Genomic DNA, 20362 nt, shown 5'->3' with positions numbered 1-20362 from the left:
GAAGTAGCTGACAAGGCCAAAACAGCTTGATGACACCAGATGCCTATGAAGCACTGCACTTCAGTGTCTCGGCACGTTCCAGCAAGAAATTTCAACATGCCTTGTGTGTGATTTTATAGTTAGTGCTCTTGGGTTCTATATGCATACGCTCCCCTAAGCTATTTACTGGCAGTGCTGCAGGGCTCAGAAGGGTGTACTTGAGCTCTGCTTCTACAGTGAGTGCTGACCCCCTTTCCCCACCATGTCCTGTGGTAAAACCGACTTCCGCCACTCCTAATGTTTTCGCGAACACTGCATTCTGGGCAGTTTTACCATAACTTTTGGGAGGGTTAATTTGCACAGGGGCGTAGTTATCATTGGTGCAGCACCTGTAAAGACTCCGAGTGACCCACTGAACCCTTAAAACTGGTGTATTTTACTCCCCCAACAACAGTCAAAGGGGTATTTTTTCAGGCTGCGCTATGAATATGAAACTCTCATGTGTCCGCAAAATTCTTCCTCTGCTCTAGACAGAGCATCATACAGAACTTGAAAGAAGCGGTCATGGGAAGCCTTGACAACTGCAAATCCGTATACTCAGGGCTTCCAAGAAACCTATCGACAGGATCAAAATACTGCAAACCCAGGCTGTCAGAATGCGCCGAACTTAAACACAACACACCAGCATCCTAACACTGAATTTGTGGATGCAAGAATCTAGTTCACGGGAAAGTCTCAAAGTATTAACAAATCCTAGCACCCACTGTTCTACAGCCGAAAACCTGCATTCGGGAACCCGGCACCTCGTAATCCAATGATTATTAACGGGGCCTAAGAAAGGTGGCAGATCCCAAGTCTAGGACCCTGGGCTGTGGAAAACTCTAAACTGCCGGCTGGGAGTCGATGCAGACAAAGTACGTTGCAGACCATGTCGGAGGCCATAACTTTACAAACTTACCAGCACTTGAAACTTCTAAGCAGTAAAGGACAGAGCTCTCAAACGTCTCTAATTCATGCGTAATTTGCTCTGCGTTTTCATTTTTTTCTTTGCATTTTCTAACTCTTACTTTTCTTTATCCCAATATAAAATCAGCACTACATGTACCAAAATGCACAGAAAAAAAACATGCATTCGCTGCTCATACACAAACAATTCAAACTTGATAGCTTTTACATTGGACGGTGAGTGAATGATTTGAGAAAAGGTTCTACCTCTACGATCACACTCAAACCAACCCTCGAGCCTACCTCTGAACACTTGATCAAATGACAGACATGCAGGACATCATAAAACTCTCAAATAAGTAATTAAATAATTTGTAAGCATAGACTCAAAAATCTCAGAATGGAAAGTGATGGTGGATAAGAACATAGGAATGGATGAAGGTGTCACACGTGAACAGGTGTCACGTGGTAACTACGCAGTGTCCCGTCTGTGCCACAGACCTCAACAACATGTTTCCACTTAAGAGCCATGTCGTTCACATGGCGTCGCAAAGGTCTGCAAGGTACACTAAAAGGTCAAATCTCCCTGAACTCCTAGAAACTCTACCAAGCTGTTTACGATTTTGACTGCGTACATTTTAGCACTTTTTCGCAGGGACATTTTTTTTCTCCAAATCGTGTTTTCTATGTACAACACAGATGTCTTGGCAAGTAACTGCAGAGCTCGTGCGCTCGGATCACCGACAGTCCAGAGTGAAATAATGAGAAACAAAGGTCTACGGGCTCTGTCCCGACCCTCCGCTCACCCGTAAAGTCTCCCCTGATCCTGCCCAGCGGCAGGCCCAGTCCGCGCGCTTACCGTTCCCCATGAGGGACTCGCAACTATCCGGGTTGGTGGTGCACTTTCTCCACAGAGAGGCGTACTCGCGGCCCGACTCGGTCTCCACCCAGCCGCTGCCGGACAGCGCGATGATGTCGAAGACGATGGCGCAGAGCAGCAGCAGCGGCAGGATCCACTTGCAGCGCGGGTAGGCGATGCCGCACTTGAACATGGCGAGGCCGGAGGTGCGGGCGACGGTGCAACGGGAAGAGCGGCCTGGCACGGGCACTTCACGAGTCTGTCCCGGGACACTGACCGAGACGGCTCCGACAACGGCACAAAGCAGGCGGCCCCGCCCCGAGCTCGCAGTGAGTCAGAGCACCGCGGGGCTGGGCGACACCCGAGCCCTCGCCCGGCAGCCGAGGAGGCGCGTCGGGTTACCCCGCCCGCCCGGCGCTTAACCCGTACCTGGCCGGGCGGGGCCGCCAGAACAGACGCCCATTGTGCTTTCCGTACTCCCGGCGGAAGCGGTTGGGGTTCGATCCCCGGAACACTTTATAGAGACGGTATGCACGAGTGAGATTCGTAGCTTTGGTCGAATAGTTACAGAAAAAAAGAGATGCGAATGTTTGCAAGTGCGTTTGCCCCCTGTGGGGTTGAACTTCACCGAACACTAAAGCACCAGGTGCCATACACATGTCAGAATGCGGTATACCCATGTTCAACACGTAACACGTGAGAATTCAGACGCTTGCATAATAACGCCCAATTCTATTTCTTCTTGTTGCTTAAGTTAGAGACAGCCTGCATGGAAAATTGGAAAGTTTTCAGAATCCACGTTAAAAACGTACACATCTTTTATTTTTCACGTTCTTGGTTTTATTTTTTTTACAAAACAAAGATATTTAAATACGTGCGCAAAGAACCAGTTCTGTCTCATACTTTTTTTACACATATTGCTGTGTTGTGACCCTTCAAGTAAATGTCGGCTATGTCTGTCATGAAGGCATGATGAAGAGGTAATAGGATTCATGGAATTAGTAAAACTAATTTCTCGATCTTATATAACTGCTACTGGTTAGCATTAAAAAGAGTGCTGCTAATGCTCCGGCGTCGATGCACACATTTCTAAAGTTTTGGCACAGTAGTGCTTAAAAGCTACTAGAATTGTATATTAAAGTAAAAACTGACTGTTCAGCACTGCCAAGGTAACGGGATGCATCAAATAGCACTGCTTTCTCGATGGAATACTCTCTCTGGTTCCCAGTTGGATGTATGAGACCAAGCATGGTGTGCACCTGTCCCTTACAGACTGCTATAGACTCTTGTACTTTTTCCCTACGTCCACCATTTCCACCACTGAACTAGAAATGAAGAGATCATATGATGAGAGTTTTTCTGCTACTGAACATACCTTCCATGGTCTGTGTGTGTGAGAAACCTGGCAGTGAGGACCATTATTGCTTATGTGTGTAAAGAACGCGTGTTGCTGCATATGTTGCACCCTGCGCAGGTCTGGATCGGAAACCGAAATCAGTCCTTGGAAAAATATTCAAACCAGTCCTACTATGCAGGAATACATGACTTGCGTAGGTGTTGATGCATTGTTGAGTCATGGCGATCCATCCTGCTTTTAAAGCACCCACTGCCCCTCAGATTGTTCCTACCACCCCACCGGGAAAATGCAAGAGTGGCACAATGCTAGCAAACAACAAAGTGATAGAATATTTGGCTTTATCTCAGCCACTGGCAATCACTGGTGGCCACATTCCAGTCCCTTGACCTTTGCCCATCATTCCACTCTAAACACAGCCTCAGCTTAAATCAATACTGTCCCTGCTCCTCGTGGGAACAGTCCATACTTAACAACCTGGAAAGGCCGCATCCAGATTACATCACTAGAAAGCCCATACTGGTTTGGCCCACTTGAGGAAAAGCCTTAAGAAGTTTTAGGTAGTCTTGTTGGATAGCCTCGTTTTTGAACCTAGCTATAAGGACATTTGATTATTGAAAAATAATGTCCTTTATTTTACAGTTTCTCCTTATGCAGAGAAATTGCCCAAGGAGTAGATTTCCCCCCAAACTATGAGGATGATGAAAGGGTATTAAGATCCTTCGGTGAATAATTTATTATTCTCCACTTTTATAGTCAGGTGAAGGGAGGCTATTTTCGCGGAACTATGGGATATAATGAATTGAACATCCATTGGCTGGAGTGTAGTTAGGAATGGGAGAGTTTCAAAGTAGCCAACTCTCCAGTCCAATTCAGAAATACAATATATATATGTGTGTGCGTGTGTGTATATATATATATATACATATATATATATGTCTCCTACTGCGATCGCCAGTAGGTATTTATAGTTACCACCTCGTTTCCATAGGAAAACACTTTTTTGTTTTGCTAATAACTTAGGTGCCGTTTAAGGAATATTCACAACATTTTCAAAACTAGTTTGGCACTCATTTTAGCTGCTGTTTGGAAAGTGTTTTGGTGATTTGTCAGGCTTGGGCTGATAAAAAGTGGGGTCCCAAAACACATTTTTCCCATGCAGTTTCCCATAGGGCTTTTAGACAGGACTACAACCCGAACTGCTGAACAGAAGTACACTGAATTCGGCAGAAAGCTAGATCTTGGTCCAGAAAGATCTATTTTGGTAATTTGTTGCAAATCTGTTCAGTTATTTTGGAGTTATTAAAGTAAAAAGATTTATGTATATCTAGAGACATGGATCTGCTGAAGATCCTCTGTGGATCGAGCTGGATTCACAGATCCACGCGCCAACAGCAATGCCTTGATTGGCTGGCTGCAACCTTAGAGGGAAGTTGCAACCTCAATTTTCTTTATCACATTCCCAGTGGGGAAACTAAAAATTAAAAGTGATAGAAGGGGTCAGGGTAGAGGTACCCTAACCCCATGGGACTGATAGAGGGATCTGTCACGGTGTGAGGGACCCCTCATGCTCAAGAAATCGTCCGACTTTTTTTTTTAGTGCTTAGGGATCCCTGGATTCAAACCCCAATTAAAAAAAACACACACACATACACTCACTCGTGTTCTGTGTGGACTGTTGTGGGCTTAATGCAGCCACCAAGACTGACAAACACTGTATACCCAGAGCTGATGAGCTCCTACATCAGATAGGAGCTGCCAAGGTTCTCAGCACATTTGACTTAAAGCCTGTGCACTGGCAGTTTGCCTTGACCGAGGAGGCCAAAGAATGTTCTAGGTTTTTTACCACAGAAGGTCACTTCCAGTTTCGGCTTATGCACTTTGCGTTGAAAAACATCCCTGCCACCTTCCTGAGGTTGGTCAACCAGGTCTTAACTGTGTTGGAGAACTTCAGTGCTGCCTATGTGGATGACTTTACGGTCTTAAGTTCTAGCTGGAAAGACTACCTGTGCTACCTCAGAGAAATGCATCAGGCTCTGTATAATACAGGCCTGACTGTCAAGGCCAGTAAGTACCATTTATGGCAGGGGTCAGTGGTCTACTTGGGTCTCCAAGTCGGAGGAGGCAAGGTACAGCCCCTCTGGGCCAAGATTGAAACCATTCTGGCTTGGTAGCCCCCCAAGACCCAGACAGAGGTGAGAGACTTCTTGGGTCTCACCAGCTACCACAGGAGATTTTTCAAGGGGTATGGCACCATTGTTGTTCCCTTGACAGAGCCTACTTCCAAGAAGCAGCCATGTCAGGTGATCTGGAGAGAGGTGTGCAAGAATTCTTTTGACACCATGAAGGAGGCCATGTGCACAGTACCCATGCTCAAAGCTCCTGACTTCTCCAAAGAATTCATTGTACACACAGACACTTCAGAGCATGGCACAGAGGCCATGCTCTCATAGCTAAATGACGAGGGCCTGGATCAACCTGTAGCCTTTATCAGTAGGAGGTTACTTCCCTAGGAACAGACGTGGAGTGCAATAGAGAGGGAATCCTTTGCAGTCGTCTGGGTGCTGAGGAAACTGAGACCATGCCTGTTTGGTGCTCACTTCTGGGTCCAGACAGGCCACAGACCCGTCAGATAGTCTATGCAGATGAGGAGTGAGAATCCCAAACTGTTGAGATGGTCCACCTTCGTACAGGGAATGGACTTTACGGTGGAACACCATTCTGGGACAGACCCTGCAAATGCTGATGGTCTCTCCAGGTTCTTCTGCCTCAGTGAAGAGAACTCCCAAGGGGTTGGGTAGTTCTCCTCATTTTCAGCTTGGGGAGGGTAGGAGCACATGTTAGACCTGTCATCCTTGGCATTGTTTCTTGTTAACCTTTTGCCTTCAAACCTCCTGTTTTTGCGGACTTTGGTTTTGCTGGCCTTAGGGGTCTGCACAACCAGTGCTAAAGTGCTTGTGCTCTCAGCTCAAAACATTGTAACACTGGCTTATACCCAGTTGGCACATTTAGTTTATTTACTTATACGTCTCTAGTAAAGTGTGCTACATGTTACCAGGGATTGTAAATTAAATGCTACCAATGGGCCTGCAACACTGATTGTGCCACCCACTTAAGCATCCCTTTAAACATGTCTCAGGTGTGCCATTGCAGAGCCGATGTGTATAGTTTCAACCTGCCATGTTGACGTGAAAAAATAACCCTTTTGCCAGACCCAAACCTTCCTTTTTAATACATATAAGCCACCTGTAAGGTAGGCCCTGGACATCTCCAAGGGCAGGATGCAAGGAATATACAAATTTAGACATGTACTTTTACATTTTACAGGTCCTGGTAGTGAAAAATTCTTAAAATAATTTTTCACTACTGCAAGGCCTATCTCTCCTATAGGATAACATTGGAATTAACTCATTACATTTTATAAGTTTAGTTTCCAAATGGGAAGAGATAATTGATTCATGTTTAGTGTCTCTTGAATTCTAATTTAACATCCTAACTGTAAGAAAGTACCCTCTTTCTTGGCATGGTTACCCCCATTTTCTGCCTGTTGTCAGTGTTTTTGACTGTGCTCACTGGGATCCTACTAACCAGGACCCCAGTGATTATGCTCTCTCCCTTCTAACTTGGTAACATACCATTTTGACCCCACATTTTGTATACTGGTGCCCCCATAGTACACAGGTACCCAGGGCACTGGTGTACCAGGGGATCCCCGTGGGCTGCAGCATGCATTATGCCACCCATGGGGAGCCCATGCAAAGGGTTCTGCAGGCTTGCCATTGCAGCCTGCGTGAAAAGGTGCATGCACCCTTTTTCACCATATGTCACTGCACCAGGTCACTATAAGTCACCGCTATGGCGGGCCCTCCTAGCCCAGAGGGCAGGGTGCAAGTACCTGGGTGTGAGAGCACCCCCGCACTAGCAGAGGTGCCCCCACAAACTCCAGTGCTATTTTCATGGACTTCGTGAGTGCAGTGACGCCATTTTGCACCTGTACTGGATATCGGGCACTACCTATGTCTAGCTACATAATAGTAACTCCGAATTTAGGAATGTTTGGTATCAAACATGTCAGAATCATACCCCAATACTGTTACCAGTATTGGAAGTATGATTCCATGTATTCTGGGGGCTCCTTAGAGGACCCCCATCATTGCTCCTACCAGTCTTCCAGGGCTTTCCAGGCAGCCCAAGCTGCTTCCACCCTTCAGACAGATTTCTGCCCTCCTGCCGCTTGAACAGCTCAAGCCCAAGAAGGCAGAACAAAGGTTTTCCTCTGGGAGAGGGGGGGAACACCCTCTCCCTTTCGAAATAGGCGTTACATGGCTTGAAAGGGGTAGCCTCCCCAAGCCACTGGTATGCTTTGAAGGGCAGATTTGGTGCCTCTGTGCATAAACCAGTCTACACTGGTTCAGGGACCTGCAGTCCCTGGTCTGGCGCGAAACTGCACAATGGGAAGGGGAGTGACCACTCCCCTATTCATTACCACCCCAGGGGTTGTGCCCAGCACTCCTCCACAGGGTCCCTGGGTTCTGCCATCTTGAAGCCAAGGTTGCCAGGGATCTTTGGGAGCATCTGAGTGGCCAGGCCAGGCAGGTGATGTCAGAGCCCCCTCCTGACAGGTGGTTGCCTGGCTAGGTGACCAATCCCCCTTTCAGGGCTATTTTGGGTCTCTCTCTTGGGTGGATCCTTAGATTTGACTTGCAAGATTTTACATCTAGCCACTAGCCGTGACTGGACCCTTCGGGAACCGACAATCTGCATCCATGAAGAAGACTCTTCTTACAACATTGTTTCCACGGCTCCTTCCAGCTTCTGCAACATTTCCCCGGCTGTGCATCCTCTGACGGCGGTATGACTTCAGTCTGCATGAAAAGGAATCTCCCTTGGAATGAAGGAGTCACTCCCCTGCATCCGCAGGCACCTACTGCAACTACAACCCGCTGCCTGGATCTCCTCTCATCCTAAGCTGCGTGGATCCTTCATTACTGGTGGAGGTCCAGAGGAGTCCTCTTGGTCCTCTCTAACAGCTATCCAACTTTGGTGAAGGTAAACCCTTGCCTTCCCACGCAGGACAGTGCCCCCGTGCACCACGTCTCTGGCAGCTGCAAAGGCTTGTTTGCATCTCTTCCAAGGGATCTTCAGGCAATGTGTAGCCCCAGCACTCCTTCCTGCGACGCACAGCCCTCTGCCTGGTTCTCCTGCGGCGTGGGATCCCTTTCTGTAGTGCTGCGTGGGCTCTTTCTGCAACTTCTGTGTCCCCATCCTGTGGGACTCCTGTAGGTACTGCCTCTGCTCCTGTGGGCTCTCTGTGTTGCTGAGGGCCCCCTCTGACTCACCGTCCTGAGTTGAGTCCTCCTGGGTCTTGCTAGTCCCTGGCAGCACCACTTTTCCACAAAATGCAAATTTGCCTTTGCCAAGGCTTGTTGGTGGAATTCCTATACCGACACCCATCTGCAATCTTCATTCCAGCGTGGGACATCTTCTGCATCCCTCATGAACTCTTCTCCGGCTCCAGGGCTGCATTGCCGACCTGATCTTCATCACAATCAACCAACTCCCGCAAGTACAGCTGGGTGGGTAGTAGCTCCTACTCCTCCTGGACTCCACTGTGACTCTTGGACCTGGTCCTCTCTCTCCACAGGTCTTTCTCTCCAGGAACCCACTGCTGGTTTCTTGCAGTCTTGTCTGGGTGTCTTCTTTTTCTTCCTTTTGGGTTGTTTAGGGAAATTCCAGTGATTTACTCCTGCTTTCCTGGTCGCTGGGGGGTACTGTGTTACTCACCTCTGTGGTTTTCTGGTACTCCCAGCTCCCCTCTACACATTCCATTCACCTAGGTGGGGGTCCTGTGTTCGCATTCCATTGTTTTAGTATATGGTTTGTGCTCCCCTAGGGTCACTATTGTCTAACTGCATTTGCACTGTTTTCTAACATTTTCTATGCCTATTGCTGTTTATTATTGTATATAATTAGTGTATTACCTACCTCCTATTGGAGGGTTTCCTTTCTAGTACGCTGCGATTTTGTGAGACCAAAAATAAAGTACCTTTATTTTTGTACAACTGCGTATTTTCTTTCGCGTGTAAGTGCTGTGTGACTACAGTGGTTTTGCATCAGCTTTGCATGTCTCCTAGATAAGCCTTGGCTGCTCATCCACAGCTACCTCTAGAGAGCCTGGCCTCTAGACACTGCCTACACTTCACTAAGAGGGGATACCTGGTATAAGATGTAAGAACCTTAGGTACCCACTACACATCAGGCCAGCTTCCTACACTAAGTTATGGTGAAGTCTGATTTAAATTTAAATTCTGAAATACCACTTTCAGAAAGTTGGCATTTTCTTGCCTTAGCAATTTGTTGCCTCCAACCTATCGCTGGGCACATGACTGGGTACAATATGCATTTGGGCTTTGTGTATTCCTCCTAGACAGCCCCGCACAATGGGAGATTTGGTGTGACTGAGTGCGCCATCACTGGCAAGATGGAGGGGGAGCTGGGCACAGCCACTCTTACATTTGAATGGGGTGTGTCTTGTCTCCCCCAAAAGAGTTGCATATCCCCTGTAGTTAGCCAGGATCCAGGGTATGGAAGGCAGGGCATCTGTGCACATCAAATGTATGTCTCTAGAGGTTTCTCCTCACTTCAGAGGCACAACTGTGTATAAAAGAAGGACCTCATACACCATCACTTAAGTACACTTCTGGACCAGTGGATATTGTACCAGGAAGAAGGCCAGCTGAGCTGCTACAGAGACAGCCACTCTTCTGGACTACACCCTGCTGTACTTCTGCTTTGCTGTGCTGACCTGCTGCCTTCTTGCCTGGGACTGGACTTGCATTTCTTATTTCTTGAACCCAGAGTGACTCCAAAGGGTAGTTGACTGGCCTCCTGATCTGAAGCCTCAGGGACATAACAGGCTTCCAACAAACAGTACATGTCTGGACCTGGGCAAAACCAACTAGACCTGCAACTCAATCTTGAACCCAGTGTGACTCAAAGGGCTAGTCTGCTGGCGTCCTGATTGGAACCTCAGGAACATAAAAGGTCCCCCAACAGCAACTGGACCTTTCTTCAACAAGTTCCTGACTCCCAAGTGGTGCCTCTCAGATCCTGCACTCTTAGTGTGGCTCCCAAGCTCTTGAAATCAAGTTATGTTCCTCTTCACGACCGTGAAATGGCCCGTTTGCACGGGAACCATGCCGCTTGTGCCGAACATCAGCACGAGCCACCACCAGCCCGTCTCTTCTCATAGCAGCTTCGTCAACCCAAGGGGTACAGCCAACATGAAGCTCCAGCCTGCCTGTCTGCAACATTCGGCCTGCTCTTCACGCCACACTGACTGCTGCCCGCAACGCTCTCATTGCTCTTTGTGACAGTCTCCAACACGAACGCGACTCAAACAAAACTTGAGAAGGTAGACCTTCAGTGAGACTAATCTGGGACTGTATCTGACCCGGACTCCATTGTGGTCAGCCTGAACATTTGTCTTTGGTACAGTCCAGCGGGACCAGGTAGCCTCGGTTGGTTCTTTATGCTTTTAAGCGCTATGTTTCAGTTTATTCTTTGAAAATTCATAACTGTGGCTCTACTGATTGGATGTTTGTCATTTTGGTCTTGTTTTATTTATTTTGTTTTGCTGTATTGTTCTAATCTGGTGTGGGAACTTTGACTGTGGTGTTTTCACTATCTTACTGTTTGAAGTGTTGCACAAATACAGTACACATTGCCTTTAAGTTAAGCCTGACTGCTCTGTGCCAAGCTACCAGGGTTGAGCATGGGTTAATTTGGGATTTGCATGTGCCTTACCCTGACTAGGATTGCGGTTGCTGCTTGACCAAGGCTCTCACCCCAGTCAACCTACAACCCAGTTCCTAACACCAGGGTGTACCCGATTATATTGCAAACTTGAGGGGAAATGTTGTGAATGACCAACAGAGCGTTAAACAGGATGTGACGGCACAAGGACGTAAAGTGGACAGTCTGGATGGGACTCAAAATACATGTGAAGATGGACTTGTAGCAATGGGACAAGAATTGATCAGGCTTTTGAGAACAGAACTTAAACCTTCAAGCGCAACTTGAAAACCTCAAGAATTACTTGAGGTACCAGCACAATAAAATGAGGAGTGTACCGAGAAGTGCAGAAGGGAGCAACATTGAGACTTTTGTTAAACAGCTGTTGAGACATGTTACCAAGCTTAGTGGAGGAAGACATCACACTGAACCGTACACGTAGAATGGGGCCCCTAACATCTAGAGAAGAATGCCCTGCACAAATTAACACGTGTTCACTATTTTCACCAGAAGGAAACTATTATGACAGAGTAGATGTAGTCTCGTTCGAAGGACACTCGCTCCGCTTTTATCAGTATTTGTCTGACATCACCCCACAGAGAGTTAAAGGAAGTTATTACACTTTTGAGGGGCAGGGAAGTATAATACTGGTGGATCCAATCCTTTAAGATCATCTTTTAATGGGAAGAAGTTCAGCATCACATGCAGTCGGCTTTGGAAGCTAGGCAGATCTTGAAGCTGGAGAATTTGGTAGATGAAGTAAGGTTTTCATCAAATATGCCAAGGAGCTCAGAGTCTAAAGAAACAAGTCCTTTTTGAGAACAGTTGAATGTAAGAAGAATAAAGCCAAGCTTATTGCGAAGATGATGGTATCGCAAAGGGGGCGGTGATGTTGCAACTCTGTGGAGAGAGCTCCATGGTTTTGTCCCAAGAAACTTGACTTGGCTGTCCGGCATGCCATCATGAGTTTGGCTGTTCTCGGGGATGGGAGTTCTTGGATCCTGGTGATATCAGGATTAAAGCTAGGCAAGGTGGAGAAGCAGTCTGTGTGTGGGTAGATGGGACAGAAAGGAGAGAGAGTTAAAATAGTATGAAACATTTTTTTCTCATGGACTGAGGACTTGGATGTCTATGTTACCCATGAAATCCTCCTGGAGGGAATGAGTCTGGTGTTCTTGGTTGTTATGTTGTGTAGGGAGTTTTGATGGGAGGGTGGAATGCTCCATGTGGGGGACAATTCTGTTGCCATTGATAGTGCTAGAGCTGACACCCCTGACTGCATAAGTATCTCAGGGCTATTGATATTAGCTCATGCCATGTCCACACCACAGAAGGGTACAGCTTCAAATGTACTTGAGATAATGAGTCTAAACATCAGAGGCCTTTACCCATCAGCTAAATGGCTTGTAGTATTGTCATCCTTGTGTGATATTGACAGGAATGTTTGTCTGTTGCAAGAGACACATTTGTTAAGAGAGATTGGCCCTGGTTGCAGTCTAGATGGTTCCCAATGCAGTGGGGTTTTTCAGATTGATAGAAGAAGGGAGGGCTGGCTATGTTATCTTCTAGTAATTTCACAGAAACAATCAAGGAAACAGTGGCAGAAGTAGATGAGAGTGTATTAGTACTCTGAATTGCAATTGAAAATTGTACATTTAAAGTGGTGCCCTTATATGTCCCCAGTAAGGGACAAGAGAGGTTTTTGAGGTTAATAACACCACTGATCATGCAGTCCCCAGACAGATGTATAATTCGTAGGAGAAGATTTTAATCCAGACGTGGATAGTGTAATAGACTGCTCTGGTCATTTGTTGGAGGGACTCCGCCCTTCCCCCATGCACTCCCCCAGTGCCTTGAGACCCTCAAGCGTGAGTTGCCGTGCTCTACAAAAACTAATTAATTGTTGGAGGCACACCAACAGAAAAAGGATGTTTCCTGTTTTTCAGTTGCACGCAGAATATATGACAGACTCGATTACAAACTGGATACATTTAGTGTGCAGGAACAGAAGTTGAACATGGAAGCAGTGACCAGGGCACTTTTTTGATCATGCTCATTTCTATATGACTGTCTGGTCTCTGTGGACTCGGGCAGCAGTGAGGAGGTGGAGGCTTAAAGAAATGTTACTATGTCAAAAAGTTATTAGAGATCAGATTGCGGATGCTATAGCATTGTATCTGAAGGAAAATGACATGAAGGGTATTAGTGGGCAGATGCAGTGGGGCACCCTAAAGGCTGTTATTCAAGGGCATCTGATCTCATCAGCTAAATGTAATACAGATAGGAAGACCAAGAGGAGCGAGTTTGAGACAGAGGTTAGAGAACTACAAAAGATTTATAGGCGGACTAAGGAACTGCAGACATGGCACCTCTTGGAAGAGGTGCAGGCTCAGCTGTGAGCACTGGATACAGACATGCCTTTATATGCACTACGTAGATTAAAACAAATTTACTATGAGGAGGGAATAGGGCCGGGAGACTTTTGGTTTGAAAACCTAGGGGCAAGGTTGCATGGCATCGGGTAACATCTGTTAAAACAAAGGGGGGCATGATGATCCACAATGAGGAAGAAATTGGACAGACGTTCAAGGTCTTTTATAAGGACTTGTATACTGCAAACATGGGTACAATGAGGAAATCAATGGGTATGTCCAGCACGCAATGGTAACCCAACTTGTGGAGACAGAGGCTGCATTGGTAGATAGGCATATTGTGCTGAAAGATGTGATAAGCGTCATCTCCAAAGTAAAGCTCAACATGGCATTTGGCCTTGATGGGCTCACAGCCCAGTTCTAGAAGTCAGTTTGCTCCTATAATAGCTCCTGTCCTGTGCCTGTTTTATTCCTCTGGGGAGACCCAGATACTGGTAGACTTTATGAAAGAGGTTTCTATAGTAGTCTTGCCTAAGCCAGGAAGAGGCTTGAGTTTGTGCTCTTCTTTACATCCAATACCATTACTAAATACAGATGCCTCTTTACTGGAATTTTGGCCGATAGACTCTGTCCCCATATGCTGAGTGCTGAGCCTTATTGATCTAGATCAAGCAGGGTTTATCCCAGGGAGGAAATCATGTGTTAGCAGTAAGAGAATCCTACATTTGGTGGAAAATGTGAAGAGAATAAATAAAGAAGTTTTGCTCTTATCAGTCCGTGCATAGAAAGCATTCAATAGAGTACATCGGCCGTTCCTACTGCGAGCACTTGAGGCATATGGTTTTGGCCTCAGGTTCCATATGTGGGTATTTAGCTGCTACAAAAAATCAGTAGCCGAGCTGTTGGTTAATGACTTGACCTCTCCAGTGTCCTCAATGGAAAGAGGTAGCTGGTAGGGGTGTTCAGTGTCTTGTATGTGCACTCTATATGGAACCATAAATAAGTAGATTTTGGGCGATGAGGGATATTAAAGGGATCTGAGCAGGAGGGGACGGACATAAGATCTACTCGTATGAGGACAATGTGTGTGGGTTTTGACAGAACTGAGCACTTCTACTGAACAAAATCAACAGATTCAAGTGGGTATCAGGGTTTACAATTAATTTACAAAGAACTCCGATTTTAAGCCTGCCTATTCCCTTGGCTCAGAAAATGGATTTACAATCAAGGTTTCCACTGACGTGCGTAGAGTAAAGTTGCCTATCTGGGGATCAGGATTTATGCCACTCCCAATAAAATGGCAAATGTAAACTACAGATAACTGCTGTGCTACCTGAAGGTAGACGTACAATCATGGCACATGGGAGGTCTCCCACTATTACAATGACTATCCTGCCTAGATTCCTTTATATGGCACTGTCTGTACAATCAGCCACCGCAGGAAGTGTTGAGAGAGATTCAGTGAGTCTGGAATAACTTTGTGTGGGAAGGGGGTGTCTAGGCTGGCTATGAAGACTATGGTGGTCATTATGAACATGGCAGTAAACACCGTTCCCCGCCGTGGCAACGGTGAACAGAATACCGCCATTGGCGGTGAACACAAACCCGCCATATAAAGATGCAAAAATCCAAATCCTCCAACAATTTTCCTGCCCCCAGTCACTGCCAGGACCTTGTCGACGAAAATGCTGGACATCCAACCCTGCCACCGCCGAGCACACAAATTCCCCGCCTTCCAAATAATGAAGCACAAATCATCGCAGCAGTCAGTGGAAGTCAAACGACCATTGGCGGTACAGACCGCCACGGCCAGCAATGGGACCCAACAGTAAGAAATGCACACATTGGCAAGTTTGAAACCCACACACCTGACACACATCCACAACACTATAAAACACTCACAGACACACCTCACAATCCTTTGCATCGCCAATAGGACAACTGAGACTGAGAACTTCACAAGCAGACCCTGAACGCCACAACACACGAATCACACATCCAACCACACAACAACACCTTCACTTAGATCCACACAACACAACACACCACCCACAGCACACACCATGGCACCCCCCAAGGACCCACGCTTCACAGAAAGGGAGCTAAGGACCATGGCGGATGAGATAGTGAAGGTCGAGCCACAATTGTTCGGGGCACAGGTCCAGCACACACCCATTGCCAGGAGGATGGAGTTATGGCAGACCATTGTCAACAAGGTCAACGCAGTGGGAAACTATCCACGCACGAGGGACGACATCCGCAAGAGATAGAACGACCTGTGCGGGAAGGTGAAGTCCATGGTATCCCGGCACAAAATTGCGGTCCAGAAGACTGGGGGAGGACCTCCACCAACACCACCCGACTACACTGACTGGGACGAAAAGGTACTGGCCATCCTGCACCCTGAGGGCCTCACTGAACTCACTAGAGGAATGGACTCGGGTAAGTCGTCTACAATTACTCCATATCCATCACACCTGTAATGCATGCACCACCCAACCCCTCCAACAGCCACCAGGGCCACTACCCCACCCAGGCCACAATCACAACATCCAGTCAACCTGCATGCCCACAACTCCACCAACAGACCCACATCCCTCCCCCTGTGCACAGCCACCTACCCCCGCAAGAAATCACAATGGCACTACACCACCCACAATGCACTTCCCAAGCTAAATGCAATGGCAACCTCACAAAAGCACCCTGCATGGCCCAACAGTGGAAAACCTGCACAAAATAGCCCTGCCCTGTGCAACCCATCCGATTTTGCAATTGTAACAGACATGTCCATTTCCCCCAACAGGCACCGCCACCCATTCCATCCTGACAGACAGGACAAGGAGTGGCAGCGCCCCACCTGGAGACAGAGGCACCATCCAGGACACTGGAGAGGGAACTCAGGACAGTGAGGAATACCCTGGTCCCTCACACAGTCCTGGACTGTCACCATCCAGCAGCCCCACCCAGGACACCACTGACACCCCTACCACCCAGCCACCAACATCATCCCAGGGCAACCAGCCCCACACCTGTGTATCCAGGCCACAGACTGGTGGAACACAAAGACAGAGGCCACAGTCACCACCTACCAGCAGGCAGGAAGACGATAGCCTCAGTACAAGTAGTACTGCCAGACCTGTGCAGGGGACACAGGCACACGGGCTAGGCATATTGGGAGGGCATCAGTGGCCCAAGGGGGAGGCCACAGGATGGATGCTGCAGCCCAGGATGTGATCTATGAGGTCCTGGGAGCATACCACCATACCCAGGACAGGATGGGCCAGATTGTGGCCACCCTGGAGCAGAGTCAAAGGCTGCAGATAGCCCAACATCAAGAGACCATGGAGCAGTGGAAACTGCTCAATGCCACCATGGCCACCATAGCAGATGCACTGCTGCACCATGTCCCAACCCAGCCTGAGACCCCCACAGACCAGGAAGCCCCTACCACAGACCAAGATACAGACCAATATAAGTGCACTGTTCCATACAAGAGAAAAATAAGGCAACCAATGTTCATACTGAGTATACTCAGGAGAGCCCTCAAGCACCCACTTGGGTGACCGGTATCATCATCGGGCTTACTCCTCGCCAGACTGGTGCTGCAATGCCTGGCGGGCAACCCAGCATTCTGGGTGGCACTCAACCGTAGTAAGATTGCTAACAACACGGGTCTGGAAAAACGAAATAAGAAATGGAGAGTGTAGAAAACAAGACAGAATGTTTAAAATTAGCTCTGAACCTAAGCCATTATTTTAATGTGATAGAGAAAGGGTTCAGGCCAAGATTAAAAACAGAGATTTAAGAATGTTAACTGGAAATAATGTACCAGAACGTTCTATAATTAGGGAAGGTAGTTAACCTAATCCTACATGGTCAACATGTTTCGCGTCTGAGGTTGGTCACAAAGTGATCCCGTGACGCTTCTTCAGGACCCACGAAAAACAGTCTTTGATTATTGAACTACTTCTCCTATGTGTCAGACATTAATCGGGTGCATTAATAGTCACTTACAGAGTAGAAGACAAAATATGTCTAAGTCAGTTGGTCAGTACAGTCGCCCATCCCTTATTAGAGATTGGGCTCCCTAGGTCTGCGCTAGCATCAACCAAGGAGAATGAACTCGTAACTTCCTTAGTTCGTCCCGGTTCGTCCTGTTTACAGGCGCGCGGCAGGGGTAGGTCCCGGGACGAACTAAGGAAGTTACGAGTTCATTCTCCTTGGTTGATGCTAGCGCAGACCTAGGGAGCCCAATCTCTAATAAGGGATGGGCGACTGTACTGACCAACTGACTTAGACATATTTTGTCTTCTACTCTGTAAGTGACTATTAATGCACCCGATTAATGTCTGACACATAGTAGAAGTAGTTCAATAATCAAAGACTGTTTTTCGTGGGTCCTGAAGAAGCGTCACGGGATCACTTTGTGACCAACCTCAGACGCGAAACATGTTGACCATGTAGGATTAGGTTAACTACCTTCCCTAATTATAGAACGTTCTGGTACATTATTTCCAGTTAACATTCTTAAATCTCTGTTTTTAATCTTGGCCTGAACCCTTTCTCTATCACATTAAAATAATGGCTTAGGTTCAGAGCTAATTTTAAACATTCTGTCTTGTTTTCTACACTCTCCATTTCTTATTTAGTTTTTCCAGACCCGTGTTGTTAGCAATCTTACTACGGTTGAGTGCCACCCAGAATGCTGGGTTGCCCGCCAGGCATTGCAGCACCAGTCTGGCGAGGAGTAAGCCCGATGATGATACCGGTCACCCAAGTGGGTGCTTGAGGGCTCTCCTGAGTATACTCAGTATGAACATTGGTTGCCTTATTTTTCTCTTGTATGGAACAGTGCACTTATATTGATATTATAGGTTAAACTAGGGAGACTGTGCACTGGACCAGAAAATCTCCCAGTCCCTACTTTGTTTATAGAGTACAAGATACAGACCAGACAGCAACTGCAGCAGCAGCAACTGGACTGGTGCCACCATCTGAGGACACACAGGAGACCAGCACTTCAACCCGTACAGGCCAACACCAGGCACCCAAACGGTCCCTTAGGCCCAGATATGGCTTTGGAACACCTGCCAAGACCAAGGCCCCCTCTAAGAAGTGACTCTGACAAGATCCGTCCCCCAAGTGTGACACTAAACCACCATCCCCACCGTGCAATAGCAACCCAAAAACTTGTAAATAACAGATGGACATATTACCACTGCCAACAATCGCTGAGACGATGGAGCCAATATGGACATCCACCAGTATCCCACTCCCATCACTGTAAAGAGCACCATGGCATCCCTGACACCAAATAAAACACATGTTCACCAATGTTAATGTCCCCTGTCACTTTGAATCAAATCGAAGTGTGCATGCAATTGTCATTGAAATCATTTATTCATACCTTTATTGCAGGAATGGCACCCCAAGCTTAACATGAGGTGGTGTCAACAGAAATGTCTAACAAGTTGTCCATCATGTCACATGTCACTTGCAATCCTGGTCACAGTGACAATGTCTATAGACCCAACATCCCCATAGAGGATAAGGCATACCAAGAGTATGCTGCACAGACAACAACAGCATCAAATAGTACCTCTAAGTCACTGGAAGTACAGTTGGATCAGTTGGTTCCTGGAGTGTACATCTTCCCCCTCCTCATCATCACCATCACTCTCATTCCCTCTCCGAGGAAGCTGGTCTGGACATACAGCACCCTCCTCCTCCAAAAGGGGAATAGATTTCCTCACAGCCACGTTGTGCAGCATGCAGCAGGCCACCACTATTCTACACACCTTCTCGGGGTAATAGGCCAGGGATCCCCCAGATATATGGAGGCAACGAAATCTACCCTTCAGGAGACCTATAGTGTGCTCTATCACACTCCTAGTACGTCCATGGGCCTCATTGTAATTCCTCTCAGCATCTGTCCTAGGATTCCTCACTGGTGTCAGGAGCCAATGCATGTTGGGGTAGCCAGAATCACCTGCAGAAGTGGGCAAAACAGAACTGTCACTGACAACCCCCAGTTGCAGACAGCCTGGCTGTCAGCTATGTGCCAAAAAGTGTCAGACACACTTACCTATGAACCATCCTCTGTCCCCTTGTAGTTGTTCCATCATTTGTGGCACACTGCTGTTCCTCAGCACAAAGGAATCATGGACTGATCCAGGGAACATGGCATTCACACTGGTCTGCAGTACACACCAATTAAATGTTCATGGAGTTAAAGTTCTTCCTGTTTCTGTACACCCTCTTGGGGGACGAGAGCTATGTGGGTGCCATTGATGGCACCTATCACATGGGGAATATTGGCAAAGTCACAAAGGTCTAACTTGATGGCAGGGAGTTCAGCACTTTGGGGAAACCTCACATAGGACTGCAGGTGTCATACAAATGCATTCTAGAATCTGGAAAGTATGAGGCCAAACATTGGCTGTGAAAAACCTGCACCCATGCCCACAGTCACCTGAAATGAGCCCGTGGCCAGGAAATGGAGTGCGGAGAGCACTTGCACTTCAGTAGGGGTGGCATGCTGATTCTGATTAGCCGGTCTCAGTGCTGGATCCAGTAATGCGCAAAGTTCATGAATAGTAGCACAAGTGAGTCTGTAATTGATAATGATGTGACGCTCCACAATGGTCCCCAAATCAACAAGTGGTCTGTACACCGATGGGGCCCTCCCTTGCCACATGGGTCTCTACCTAGGAGGAGTGGAGAACACATGTGAGGAACACACATTCATCTGCTCAACATGTTGAATATACAGCACTGCTGGCATACAAGTTGATGACACATATGCATAGTAGGATGTTAAACTGGAGTGACATGTCCTCAATGATACATCTGGACTGTTGTGGTGAGCAAATGTATATTTGTTCATGTGTTTGGGGGCTGGGGACAATAGGGCCTGCATGGGGCCAATGACAAATTAATAACTGCGTAGTAATGTACAAAATGTCTGCTCCCTGTAATCAAGATATGTTGTAGTGGAAGTGACCTCATACCGCTAGCAGTTGTCGTAATGGCGTAAGGCGGTGTTCACCGCCGTGCAAC

General features: G+C 47.3%; 1 protein-coding gene across 1 annotated transcript in view; it reads right to left on the bottom strand.

Annotated features, from left to right (window-relative positions):
- The window catches only part of PERP (p53 apoptosis effector related to PMP22), a 39341-nt gene extending 37074 nt beyond the window's left edge, over nucleotides 1-2267 (bottom strand). The window contains exon 1 of the mRNA XM_069234336.1: nucleotides 1784-2267. Within this exon, the coding sequence (XP_069090437.1) occupies nucleotides 1784-1976 (193 nt within the window). The 5' untranslated portion in view covers nucleotides 1977-2267. The remainder of the gene's footprint in view (nucleotides 1-1783) is intronic.
- Nucleotides 2268-20362: the final 18095 nt, after the last annotated feature.

Source organism: Pleurodeles waltl, chromosome 5 (genome assembly GCF_031143425.1).
Source record: "Pleurodeles waltl isolate 20211129_DDA chromosome 5, aPleWal1.hap1.20221129, whole genome shotgun sequence".
NCBI lineage: Eukaryota > Metazoa > Chordata > Amphibia > Caudata > Salamandridae > Pleurodeles > Pleurodeles waltl.
This window is presented reverse-complemented; position numbering and strand designations above follow the sequence as displayed.